Source organism: Typopeltis vanoorti, chromosome 8 (genome assembly GCF_054136105.1).
Source record: "Typopeltis vanoorti isolate ZY-2024b chromosome 8, IOZ_Tvanoo_1.0, whole genome shotgun sequence".
Classification (NCBI taxonomy): domain Eukaryota; kingdom Metazoa; phylum Arthropoda; class Arachnida; order Uropygi; family Thelyphonidae; genus Typopeltis; species Typopeltis vanoorti.
The window spans coordinates 74,219,737-74,232,670 of record NC_143556.1 but is presented as its reverse complement, the minus strand read 5'-3'; the positions used below and the strand labels follow the sequence as shown (position 1 = coordinate 74,232,670).

Here is a 12,934-nt window from a genome sequence, read left to right as displayed (position 1 = left end):
ATTCATTATTTATATGGATCACAATATGAAGGAAAGTGGTATTGAACCTGATATCAAAATTGGAGATGTTAATCTCAGCTCTTTACTTTGTGTGGATAATGTTATACTTTTAAATAAATCCAGTACAAGTCTGCAAGATTCCTTGACTAAATTGAATAATTTGTTGAAATAATTTGGTATGAAAATCAACAATAACATGACAATGAAAATCGACAATAACATGACAATGAAAATAGGCAGAAACATTGAAAACATTGACTGCTCAATTTGAATATAGAGCCTATAGAACAAATAAAACATTTCAGCTATGTAGGCACAATTTTTGTGAGGATGGCAAATTAAATATAGACAACAGAGTTAGCAAAGCTGGTATTGTAGGAAGTCAACTGAATAAATTTATATGAAATAAGAAAGAAATTAGTCACACTATATTAGCTGTATACAAGGTCCAGATCCATTGTGAAGCACAAAAATATTTTGGGAAAATTTGGAGAAAAGAACCAAGCTAATAATAATGGCAAATATTTGTTGGATTTCTGCTCAGGACATGGACTGGTTATTACTAACACCATGTTCCAACATAAAAATGTGCACAAATTCACATGGAGAGAAGAGGCAAGGAATAAGATAAGTCTCATTGACTATGTTATTGTTGATAGTGATGTTTTCTCCCTGGTGCAGGACACCAGAGTGTACAGAGGATTTGAAATTGGAAGTGATCATTATTTAGTCTTGAGCAGGATAAAATTGAATATCATATTGAAAAGAATAACATGTAAGAAAGTTTTAAAGCGAATAAAAGTTGAGCAGCTCTCAGATGTGAACTGTTTGTTATTCTCAGCTTGGAATATGTTTGTTATTCTCAGCAATAAAATAAACAAATCACTTTCCTGATATGCACCCTCACAGAGTGTTGTGGCTACTATGATAGCACTACATGCTTACATTTACATTATTACTAATCCCCTATCAACGATTTTTCCTCCAAATCAGTTTGTTACTCATTAGCTTTCCTGCATTTTTGCATCTAGCATTTCATTCTTCTAAGGCACTTCTGACTGAATCAATCCACCTAAACCTTGGCATCAAACACCCATTTTTGCTAACCTTTCATCTCCCATTCTATTTGAGTGACCATACTGCTTCAGATTATTTTTCTTCACACATTCTTGGATGTTCACAGTGTATAAATTCCTTCCTAATATCTCACTTTTAGTATGATCCAGCTGGTTCCCCATCATATCAGCTTAGCTTATTGTTGTCTATTATCATATTTAATTGCTATCTTTACTAAAATTAACAGTGCCTAAATTGCTGAAATATTTTATTTATTCTGTAGGTTGTCCATGGAAAACAGCTGAAGTTTCTATTGTGTTCCTGGCTATTTTCATAGCTTTGGTCTTTTTATTACTGATTTTCATGCCAGATTTATTACAGCTGCTTTTCAGTTTTAGATAAAGAATCCTAGAGATTTGTGATTTGTTTAGGAGTACATCATCTACATAAAGCCAAGAAGAGCTGTTTGATATTGTTGATTCTAAAATTGGGTTTAATGTCACTTTCTTTCATAATGTGATCCATAAAGATGATGCATAAGAGCAGAGATAGTGTGTACTCATCATGTCTTATACCTGATTTTACACCATCTTCCTTATGACCTTCAATTCTTAACTGCTGACTTACAACTTAAACAGCAATGTGTTGCTCTGTATAATTCCATTTACTCCACATAATTATAGCATTTTGCTTTGAAATGCTTTTGCGCACTTTGTCATGTGCCTCTTCCAGATCTGTGGTTTCTCAGAAGGGAGAATCTGATCCTTACGACCTCTATTTGGTCTGAAATTACTTTATTCTTTGAGTTTCTCTTCTACATTTTTTTTAGCTGCTTCAAGTATGATTGTGTAAATCTTACCAGGAACACTTAGTAGACAGATTCTTCTGTACCTCTCACATTCAGTATCATTCTCCTTTTTTATAGATGAGAACTATGAGAGCTACTCCAATAATCTGGAATTTGATCTTCTGACCAGGCACTCTGAATTATGCAGAGTAGCCACTATAAAACTATCTCCATATTTGCACATTTCTGTCAAATATGTACTCCCAGCTGCCTTTCCATATTTGTGGCTTTTGATAGCTTTTTATACCTCAAGTATATGTACTCCTATTTGCATTCTTCTTGAATCTTTTCTACTATTGTTCTGTCACTGCTTAAGTCTTTCAAAGCAATTACTCCAGACATTTCGAATATTTCTGTCTTCAGTTTTCATGTCTTCTTTGATTCCTTTTACAGTACACCCAATTGTTCATTTACACAGTAGATTGGTTCCAAAAAAAAACATGTAAAAAAGAATACAGTGCATATGAAAAAAATAGAACAGTTCCAGATGTGAAAACCCGATACGAACAATAAGTTATTTTCAAACAAAACGTATGAAAATCATTGAATAAAACTATTTAATTTTAATGGAATATTTTCTTTTTATTTTAAATACTTATTTAAAGTATATACATATGTATCTTTCTTAAAGAAAATAATGTGTCACTAATAAAACAGAAATTCTAAAAGGTCCAAAGACCCTCATATGGTTATTAGTTAAATTTTATTTGCATCACTTTCTGATAGTAGGCACATTCTTTTGTGTGAGACTGGAATTAAATCACTTCCATCACTTGAAACACTTTGGCCATCCTGTTCATACTGCAATGACGAAACGTTTTCTTCAGTAAAAGAAACTAAATTAGCACTAATATCGATTAATTCTGAAGGTTGATTTTTTTTTTACCAATTAATTTTTTTAATTGGTAAAAAAAACTTTAATTAATCATTGAGATCCTTGTATAATTCTTCATATTGCACCATACATGACTTAAGTTCACATTTAAACTGTTCATCTCGTTTAGTATTTGGATCATGTGTAAAAAAATGACTTTGCAATTTACTAGCTATTTGAAGCTTTTCTATAATCAATCCTGCAGTGAGTGGAATCTCTTCATCATCACCATCACTTTTGTCTCTTTTTCATCGAGATTCTCAAGGACAGCCTCTATTATTTCATCATCACTAACAGCCTTGTCAACCATCAGTTCTTCAATATCTGCAGACGAAAAATCATCAGATCCTTCTCTGCCAACTGCATGTGCTAATCTGATGATATTGGTATGGTCATTTGTATGCAAAGGTACAGGGTTTTCTTTTTCACACATTCTGGTCAAGTAACTTTCCAGCATTCATTTAAAGTTGGTTTCAAATTTGATAATGCCAACTTAGCATGTTTGATACAATCCAAAATATAAAATTTCTTCCACACATCAATAACTGTCAGTAAATTATCCTTATGTAGCTTATTCAAAATGTATTGGAATGTTCTTATGTAGTAAGTTTTGAACGTAGCGATCACACCCTGGTCAGTTGTATTAAGGATGTTGTATTAGGTGTCAAAAAACAAAATTCCACATTGGGGTGTTCTTAAACAGGATGGCCAGGTACATTGTCTATAATCAGTAAAACTTCAGTCCAGATTTTTTTTCCATCAAATAGCGTTTAACTTCTGGAACAAAATATTGATGGAACCATTAATTAAAAATTTCTTTTGTAACCCAAAACATGTTACTAGTGCCTTCCAGTGCACTGGTAATGTTAAAATCCACACCATTCATTGCCCCGTGGTCTTAGGGATCGATTGATGAGTAATGGTTTTAATGTGTGATCTCCTGAAGCATTGCTGCAAAATAATAGTTACATGATCCTTAGCTGCTTTAAAGTCATCAACACTTTTTTGTGATTTCATTATATAAGTTCTACTTGGCATTTTTTTCCAAAAAAGGCCAGTATCGTCTGCATTTCAAACTTGATCAGTAGTATAGCTACCATTTTCAAAAATTTTGGGCAGCTTTCAAAGAAATTCCCTAGCTGCTAACTCATCTGCAAATGCAGCTTCTCCTTCGATTTTTACATTATGAAGCCCGTATCTTTTGAGAAATTTTGTAAGCCAACCTGTGCTTGCAGAAAAATCACAACTGTAATGCTTTCTGTTTGATGACATTTCCATCTAAAGGTATTCCCTTTTGTGAGCAATCTTCTATTCACATCACTAGGGCCTTTTCCATCTTCATTTTTATAATGTCTCTCGTGTACGATGCGACTTGGCACCTAATTTTATTCCATAAAGAACAGATTTTCTAATGTTTAAAGTTTATTTTTCACTTGGTTAGACTATAATAAATTTAGTTTAATCCTTTATCCAAGTGTGAGCAAACAAAGTTTGCGCCTGAAAATATCTTCAGGACTTGGGTAAGGTAGTACAACACCGAGCAACTTGTAGCAAAGGTGGACCCAGCTAACATCACTCCTATCTCAGTATCTCCCATAATGCAAAACACATCTCCTTGCAGATATGTATAACGTTATGCATTAAGGGAAGGGCCACTACCCAGACTAGTTTCAACCTTTATTGAGGTCTCTTCAGTGGGAGCCAGGCCCAAGTGGAGATACTAGGCAGAAGTATTAGCAAGGCCATCTCTACCCATAGGAGTTGCTAAACGGTGTGCCACAGTTTTATTAAATTACTCTGGATTTAGAGAAAGATGTTGAAAGTTTATTTTTTACTTGGTTAGGCTATAATAAATTTAGTTTTTTCCTTTATCCAAGTGTGTTGTACTACCTTACCCCAGTCCTGAAGATATTTTCAGGCGCAAACTTTGTTTGCTCACACTTGGATAAAGGATTAAACTAAATTTATTATAGATTTTCTAATGGCCTCTTCATTTTTCTTAATTGTTCTCATAGTAGCTTCGTTTAGTCCAAAATATTTCCCTAAGGATGTTGAACTTTCTCCAGCAGCTAAACTATCTAAAATTTTGATCTTAGTTTCTAAAGAAATAGCTTTTCTTCTTCTAACTGAATTATCTGACACCATGAGTAATGGGGTAATGTTACAAAAATATCTGAAAATAATCAATAATTAATTTTACTAATTTGATATTACACATACAAAACCTCATCATCATCATCAAATTCCTGCCATGTACCCTCAAGGGGTGTACAGGATATGACAGTACTACATGAAAAAATTACATCATCACTAACTTCCTATCTACAATTTTCCTCCAAATCAGTCTGTTACTTGTCAAGACTCCAACATTATCAGATCTTATATTTCTATCGTCTAAGGCACTTTGTACCGTATCAATCCACCTATATCTTGGTCTTCCTCTGGGTCGTTTTCCTGCCAACCTGGCAGAGAACACTTGTTTTGCTAATCTTTCCTCTCCCATTCTATTTAAGTGACCATACCATCTGAGATTAGCTCTGCTAACGCATTCCTGGATGCTGACATTGTCAAGTTCTTTCCTAATATCCTCATTTTTAATATGATATTGCCATTGATGCCATCTGTTCACGCCTCTAATCTTTCTCAGGACTCTCATATCTGCGGTCTCTAGTCTTTGGTCAAGTGTTTTACTTCTGACCCAGCTCTCAGATCCATAAGTTAAAATTGGTTTGAACACAGTCTTGTATACAGCTAATTTAGTGTTCCGACTAATTTCTTTCTTATTCCATATGAATTTATTCAATTGACTTCCCACGATACCAGCTTTGCTGATTCTGTTGTCTATTTCTATATTTAGTTTACCATCTTCAGTAAAAATTGTGCCTAAGTAGCTGAAATGTTTTACTTGTTCCACCGGTTCTCCATTCACAACACAGTTGACATTTTCAATGATTCTGCCTATTTTCATTGTCTTTGTCTTTTTATTGCTGACCTTCATACCATATCTATTACAACAGCAATTCAATTTAGTCAGAGAATCTTGCAGACTTGTAGCGGATTTATTTAGAAGTATAACATCATCCGCATAAAGCAAAGAGCTGACATTAACATCTCCAATTTTGATATCATCATACAAAACCTAAAAATTTAAATATACCTGTGTAACTTTATTGCACGAACCAAACTTTCATGAACAAAACACAAAACGTGTAAACATTTCGAATTGTAAACAAAAAATTATATGAATATTTTTTTACATGTACATGTCATTACATATGTAAAAAGTACATATGTACCATTCTAGGAAATGATAATTATAATGGAAATATCCTTTTTAACAGAACTGAATTCAAACAGAAATTTTAAAAATAAGTGCCATTTGAACCATGATAAATCAAAATATGCTGTGTAAAAATAGAATTGCTTTTGTTTTCTAAACAGTGTTATTTCGAATTCATGTAAAAAAAAAAGCAGTGTAAAAAGAGGATTACCTGTACTTTTCCTCCGTTTCTAAACTTTTTGAATGGCTTCCAGAACATTTTGCACCTTCCTGATATTTATCCTTTGTACTCTGATTGGTCTTCCCATTCCTTTTGTTTAGCTACTTTTACACATAGCTCAGCTCTCTTCCATTTTTCTCTATATTCTTTTAGAGCATCTGCTGACTTATTTGTTAGGAACTTTTGCTGTATACTTCTTTCCTAGGATGCTTCTTTAACTTCTTGTGTTCACCATGGTGTTCTTATTTTTCTCTCTTTGCAGACAACTTTACCACATACCTTCCTAGATGAATCAGTCAGTTTCCTTCAGAGTTTGCCATGAGACTCCAAGGTTTGGTTCCTGTTTTGAACTGTTTAATTTTTTCTTGAATAATGTTTGTATAGTTGAGTCTACAGTTTACATGTAAAAGTTGTTCAACTTTAATTCTTTTTAAAACTTTCTTACATACTATTTTTTTTCAATGTGATACTCATTTTTATCCCATTTAACAACTAAGTGATGATAATTTCCAGTTTCAGATCCTTTGTATGCTTTTGTATTCTGAGATTATTGCTATCAAACAATAATAGAATCATTTTCTTACTGCTTGTCTTCTCTCTATGCATGGTGTTAATAATGACTAGTCCATATCCTGAGTAGAAATACAGCAAGTACTTGCCATTATTATTAGCCTTGCCCTTTTCTCCAAATTTTTCCAAAATATTTCTAAAAGCTCATTGGAATTCATTTCCTACTCTGCTGTTTAGATCTCCAACAAGGACCACTTTTTTATTTTTTTTTTTAATTTTTTTTTTTTGTCAACTGCCTGCTCTAATGGCCAGAAAAATTGCTACACTTCTTCCTTAGGAGAACCTTTTTGTGAAACTTATTTGAGACCACAGGTACAAATAAGTTTCACTGTCCATTTCTCCTTGAAGTTTGTCTACATAACTGCACTTGAAATTGCCTTCCAATCAAGAACTTTGTCTTCATGTTTGGTGTTGTAAAAACAACTGTGCACAAGTTACATCTCACTGAAAAAGCATTACTACCATTGAGAATATCACAAATAAATATTTACAAAAACTAAATAATTTACAGAAGAAAAATTTTTACTAATTTGAAGTTTAGTTATATTAAACTTGAATTAATTTTTCCAGAAATTATTAGTTTGCAACCTCTCTGTGGCAGCAATATAGCTAAGCTGTCTAAGAAAGCTTCAGTACTTTTCAGTATTTTTGTAATTTAAGATTTTTTTTTTTTTCTGAGTAACTGATGAGCATGAATTTATCCACAGACATTCTCAAGATAACAATTGCTTTTCTTGAGAGATGAACTTGAGATTTGGTCAGCAATTTTTATCCTGCTGGCTAAGCTTCTGGCAGATGTCAAATATCAGGCCTAATTTCATAATCTGAAATATTACACACAACATGCATTCCATAAAATTGGAAAAAAAATAATGCAACTTCCACTCAAAAGTTTATTCTATGTACTTATTGAACTCAGGGCATACTATTCTTGGTAAATAGCAAATATTGGAATTATTAAACTATAGCTAATTACTTATGTCCACAAACAAATAAAAAAATTCCTCAAACTCACACAAACATATCACATTAATTAGCTTTACTATAATGATGCTCTTTATAATGTTAGTACATAGTATAGGCATATCTCAGTCATATGACATTAGGTTCCAGACTACCACTGTATAGCAAATTTTATCATATAGTGAATCACTGCATTTTTTTTTTCCTTCTTCACTTGTATATGAATGTAATGGTTTTGATGTTTATAAACAGTCATTTAGACTTTTTGCAAATGAAAAGTTGTACTTGAATAGCTTGACTAAAGGGAACCAGTTTGGTCGTCAATCTACGCCATTAAAAGTTTTTCCATTTTGGCAGTGATGTTGTTGCATTTATGAATAACTGCAGCATTAACCTATAATAAATTTAGTTTAATCCTTTATCCAAGTGTGAGCAAACAGGGTTTGCGCCTGAAAATATCTTCAGGACTGGGGTAAGGTGGTGAAATACCGGGCAACTCGTAGCAAAGGTTGACCAAGCTAACATCACTCCTATCTCAGTATCTCCCATAATGCAAAAAACATCTCCTTGTGGATATGTATAATGTTATGCATTAAGGGAAGGGCCACTACCCAGACTAGTTTCGACCTTTATTGAGGTCTCGTCTCTTCAGTGGGAGCCAGGCCCAGAAGTAGAGATATACCAGGCAATGGCAGGTTATCTTTACCTATAGGAGTTGCCAAAAGGTGTGCCATCTTTTTATTAAATTACTCTGGATTTAGAGAAAGATGTTGAAAGTTTATTTTTCACTTGGTTAGACTATAATAAATTTAGTTGTTTGCTCACTTGGATAAAGGATTAAACTAAATTTATTATAGTCTAACCAAGTGAAAAATAAACTTTCAACATCTTTCTCTAAATCCAGAGTAATTTAATAAAAAGATGGCACACCTTTTGGCAACTCCTATAGGTAAAGATAACCTGCCATTGCCTGGTATATCTCCACTTCTGGGCCTGGCTCCCACTGAAGAGACCTCAATAAAGGTCGAAATTAGTCTGGGTAGTGGCCCTTCCCTTAATGCATAACATTATACATATCCACAAGGAGATGTGTTTTGCATTATGGGAGATACTGAGATAGGAGTGATGTTAGCTTGGTCCACCTTTGCTACGAGTTGCCCGGTGTTGCACTACATTACCCCAGCCCTGAAGATATTTTCAGCTGCAAACCTTGTGTTGCTCACACTTGGATAAAGGATTAAACTAAATTTATTATTGCAGCATTAACCAAAGTAGCATTTGTCACTTCTTCAAAGACCTTTGTCTTTGTTTTTAACAACTGCAACAATACCAGTGTGAGGTAAGTTTAGCCTGTGCTATCTCATTGTTCATTACGTCATCGCTAAATTTAATACTTTTAATTTTGGCAAGTAATGCAATAGATTTACATGGCTTCTTTTTGTTGGAAGCAATGGCACCCTTACTTTGAAATTTATCTGCTATTACCAACAACAATAAAATAATAGTTATAAGCAGTTTATAATTCACAGTGAAATACCAAAACACAGAGTGATGTAATGAGCAACGGCATCATAAATAAACTGAGTTCACAAATACTGCATGCACCTGTTGATTCATGGCAGCATCATGGTGCTAAATCCATCGTGAGCAAATGTGGCATTGTAAAAATGGGCATTGGTCATAATTGAAAAATGCTGTATGAGCAGATTGTCATAAAGTGTCATAAGGCAGGGTATTACTGTGCCACATGTAATCGATTTCCACTATAGCAAACTTGTGGGGAACGCAAAAATAGTTTGATATAATGGATAGTTTTCTATAATGAATTCTTTATAAAGAGAATATTCTTTATAAAAAAGCATTGTGCATTTGTACTTTATTACAGTGACATAGCTTGTTATAATGGTGTTTGCCATAGTGAGCACTGTCTGCCACGTATATTTGAAACAAACTGAATATATGTCTGTTAGATTATTTTTTTTTTTAATATATAATATAATCATAATTCATTCCATACTTCACTATTTTAATTTCATGACAATCTCTTTCATGGTCACATTGGCTTTTTATTATTATTATTATTATATTTTTTATTAGAGTTGTAATAATCTAACAATGCCTATGTTTGAAGTATTGCTTTACAAAAAAAAATACAATACTTTGTATTAAATTACAATACTTTTAAAAATAAGAAAATTGTAAATTTTTATTTTTATGGTTGATCTCTTGCTTGCATTATAATGCTTATCATATGTCATTATATTTTAGTGTCATCAATAGGATTTGCTATTGTTCTTCGGCTACACTTTCTTGGCTTTCTTAAATTTCTTCTCTGGGTCATATTTGTTGATTGTATTGGGGTTGGCTTATTAGTTTCAACATTACTATGGTAAGTTTTCAGAAAAATTGTATTATTACTACCATTTAATTTAATATGTTATTTAAGATTTGCTATTTACTGCTTGGACCTTTCTTTCTCATTTTTCATGATGATTATTTTAATAATATACATTGATTGAAAAGAAGTCAATGGAAACCCCCCCTTCCTTCTCATGGGCGAGGTCCATATTGCCATGTGACGAGTCACATTTTTGTAGCAAATATAAATTGGAGGAATATGATGCTCCAGGTTAGTGCAACTATGTCTGGGAAAAATGGCTGTGAAAAGGGAACTGACAGAGTTACAAAGAGGCATTGTGATAGGATGCCATATTGTAGGCTTATCGTTCAACAAATTGAAAGTTTATTGAAAGTCAACAAATTGTTGACGGATTGGGCCATCCCAGGTCATTCAACAGTCAGTGGTACCATACTGAGATGAAAGCAGAGGGAGTCAAATACAAGTGCTATCTGCAGTGGATGATCCACCACACTCACCTAATGTGACCATAGTGAGCTACAAAGATGACCACCATTCATGGCTGACATCAATTGGAACACGAATTTGCACAAAAATATTCAGAACTGAGGCTCACATCGATTTCCATGTTAGAGCTGCAATATGCCAGCCCCATGTTACTGAAATCAACATGCAGTGTCATCTTCAGTGATGCAAAGAGCATGTGATGTGGAAGCTTGGAAAACTGTGTTATGGAGTGGCGAATCACACTACACTCTCTAGCAGGCAGATGGATGGGGGATGGATGGGGCAGATGCCTGGTAAACGTCTCTTACTAGAGTGCATAACTCCAACTATGAAATTTGAAGGTGGTGGTGTGATGGTATGGTACTGTTTTTCCTGGTTTGGCCTTGGAGCTCACATTGTTATAAACAAGGCCAAACCATTGTTTATAACAATGTACTGTGTTATAAAGCTGCTGCTGCTGTAACTGTGTGGTTTGTAGACACAAATGTCACCATAGTTGACTGGCCAACACAAAGCTCTGATCTCAACTCTATTGAACATCTGTAGGATGAATTGGAGCCTTCATGTGGGATGAATTGGAGATGAGTTCAAGACATCTGCTCCTCAACAGTCCAGGACCTCATTACATGCATGCAGGAAGAATGATCCAAAATTCCCATAGATTGCTACCATATGCTTGTGGAAAGTATGCCCATAGGATTGCTTTAGTCATCTTTACGCCACTTCCAGGGAAGGCCTCTTCTTCCAGTCTTACCCACCATTCTTTTTATAATTACTTCTGTATTAATCCTAAAAAATCTCTTAACTTGTTAAGTTTTGTTAATAACATCTTTAAATTCCTGATATGTACCTGGTATTAAGAGGCATACAAAATACTGTAATAGTACTGTGTGATTAAGTTTATATTAATATATACTTCTTACCATCTGTTATTTGTCAGGTAGGCAGTATTGTCATATCTTATATTTCATTCATTTAAAACGTTTCTAACTGCATTAATTCACTTACATGTAGATTTTCTTCTGAGTAGTGGCGGCTTGTACATAAGCACTGTGACACTGCAGCACCCCAAGGAAAAAAACGAAAAAATTAAATTTTGTTTGTGTTTATAAATAATAACAATGCTTACAACATTATATAAATGCAATACAACATGTTAAAGGTTACAGCTTATGTTTCAACATTGATTGAATAGTTAATAATTGGAATTGTTCGATTAACGCTTTAGATTATGAAACAAATGCATTGCGATCTAACACAGTGTCATAATAGTTTGGTCAGTTACGGCTAGACGTGCCGATATTTGTTTGCACTTGTCACTGCACGTAATGAATGAATCCAACACTGCTTGTTGAGCAGTGTCACTACAGATAAATTGTGTGCTTGCGCGTGGTATCGAGATACAAAACTGTTATTATTGGTGCGTGTTCGTGGTGATGGTGAAATATTTTTGGTAAACGTTATTTTATTCTGTTAAAATAATATAATTATTTATTTATTATAGATACAAGGCTAAATTATGATGAGTGTCACTATTGAAAATATGAAAATAATTATATTTTCTCAATTATTGTTACATGAAACAAATGCACTGCGATCTAATGCATTGTTGGAATTATCACGTTCAGTCAGTTTCTGTTAGACTCGCTGATATTCATTTGCATTTGTCACTGCACGTAACAAGTGAATCCGACCCTGCTCAACGAGCAGTGTCGCTACAGATAAATTGTATGCTTGCGGGCGTTATTTCTGGGAGATACAAAACTTTTATTATCAGTGAAAAATTTTGTCAAGGCAAAAATAGAGGAATGGATTTTATTTTTAATAAAGCAGATTTTTTAATATGTAAATTTACTTATTAATAAATTGGCTACTGATTAGGAAAAAATGAATTATTTTTCTTATTTTGTATATGCAGCAACCCCCACTTAAAATTTTTACTGGCCACCACTGCTTCTGAGTCTTTATCCTGGCATCAAGATCCTGTTTTTTGTTGAGTACACCATGTGAGATTTGGCTTTCTTATACAGAAACATATATCAGAGAGAGAGAGACTTCCTGGAATCTGCCACAGCACTACAAAATTCTTCAAATGTAAACAAATTTGGCTGTTTCACATTGCCAAAAATCTATAAGGAAACCATCATTATAAGGCCTTCAGCAAGATTCCATCAACTCACCCATAGAGAGCATTCATTAGGACTTTAGGAGCTAGCCTTTTGAAATCATTCCTTGTTTGCCTTCCTGCTGATGTATAC

General features: G+C 33.7%; 1 protein-coding gene across 3 annotated transcripts in view; it reads left to right on the top strand.

The window, feature by feature from the left end:
* The window catches only part of Unc50 (Unc50 RNA binding protein), a 130,018-nt gene that overhangs the window by 72,229 nt on the left and 44,855 nt on the right, over positions 1–12,934 (top strand). For all 3 annotated transcript variants that reach the window (XM_090396770.1, XM_090396771.1, XM_090396772.1), the window contains exon 5: positions 10,079–10,199. In XM_090396770.1, coding sequence (XP_090252896.1) covers positions 10,079–10,199 — 121 coding nt within the window. The remainder of the gene's footprint in view (positions 1–10,078; positions 10,200–12,934) is intronic.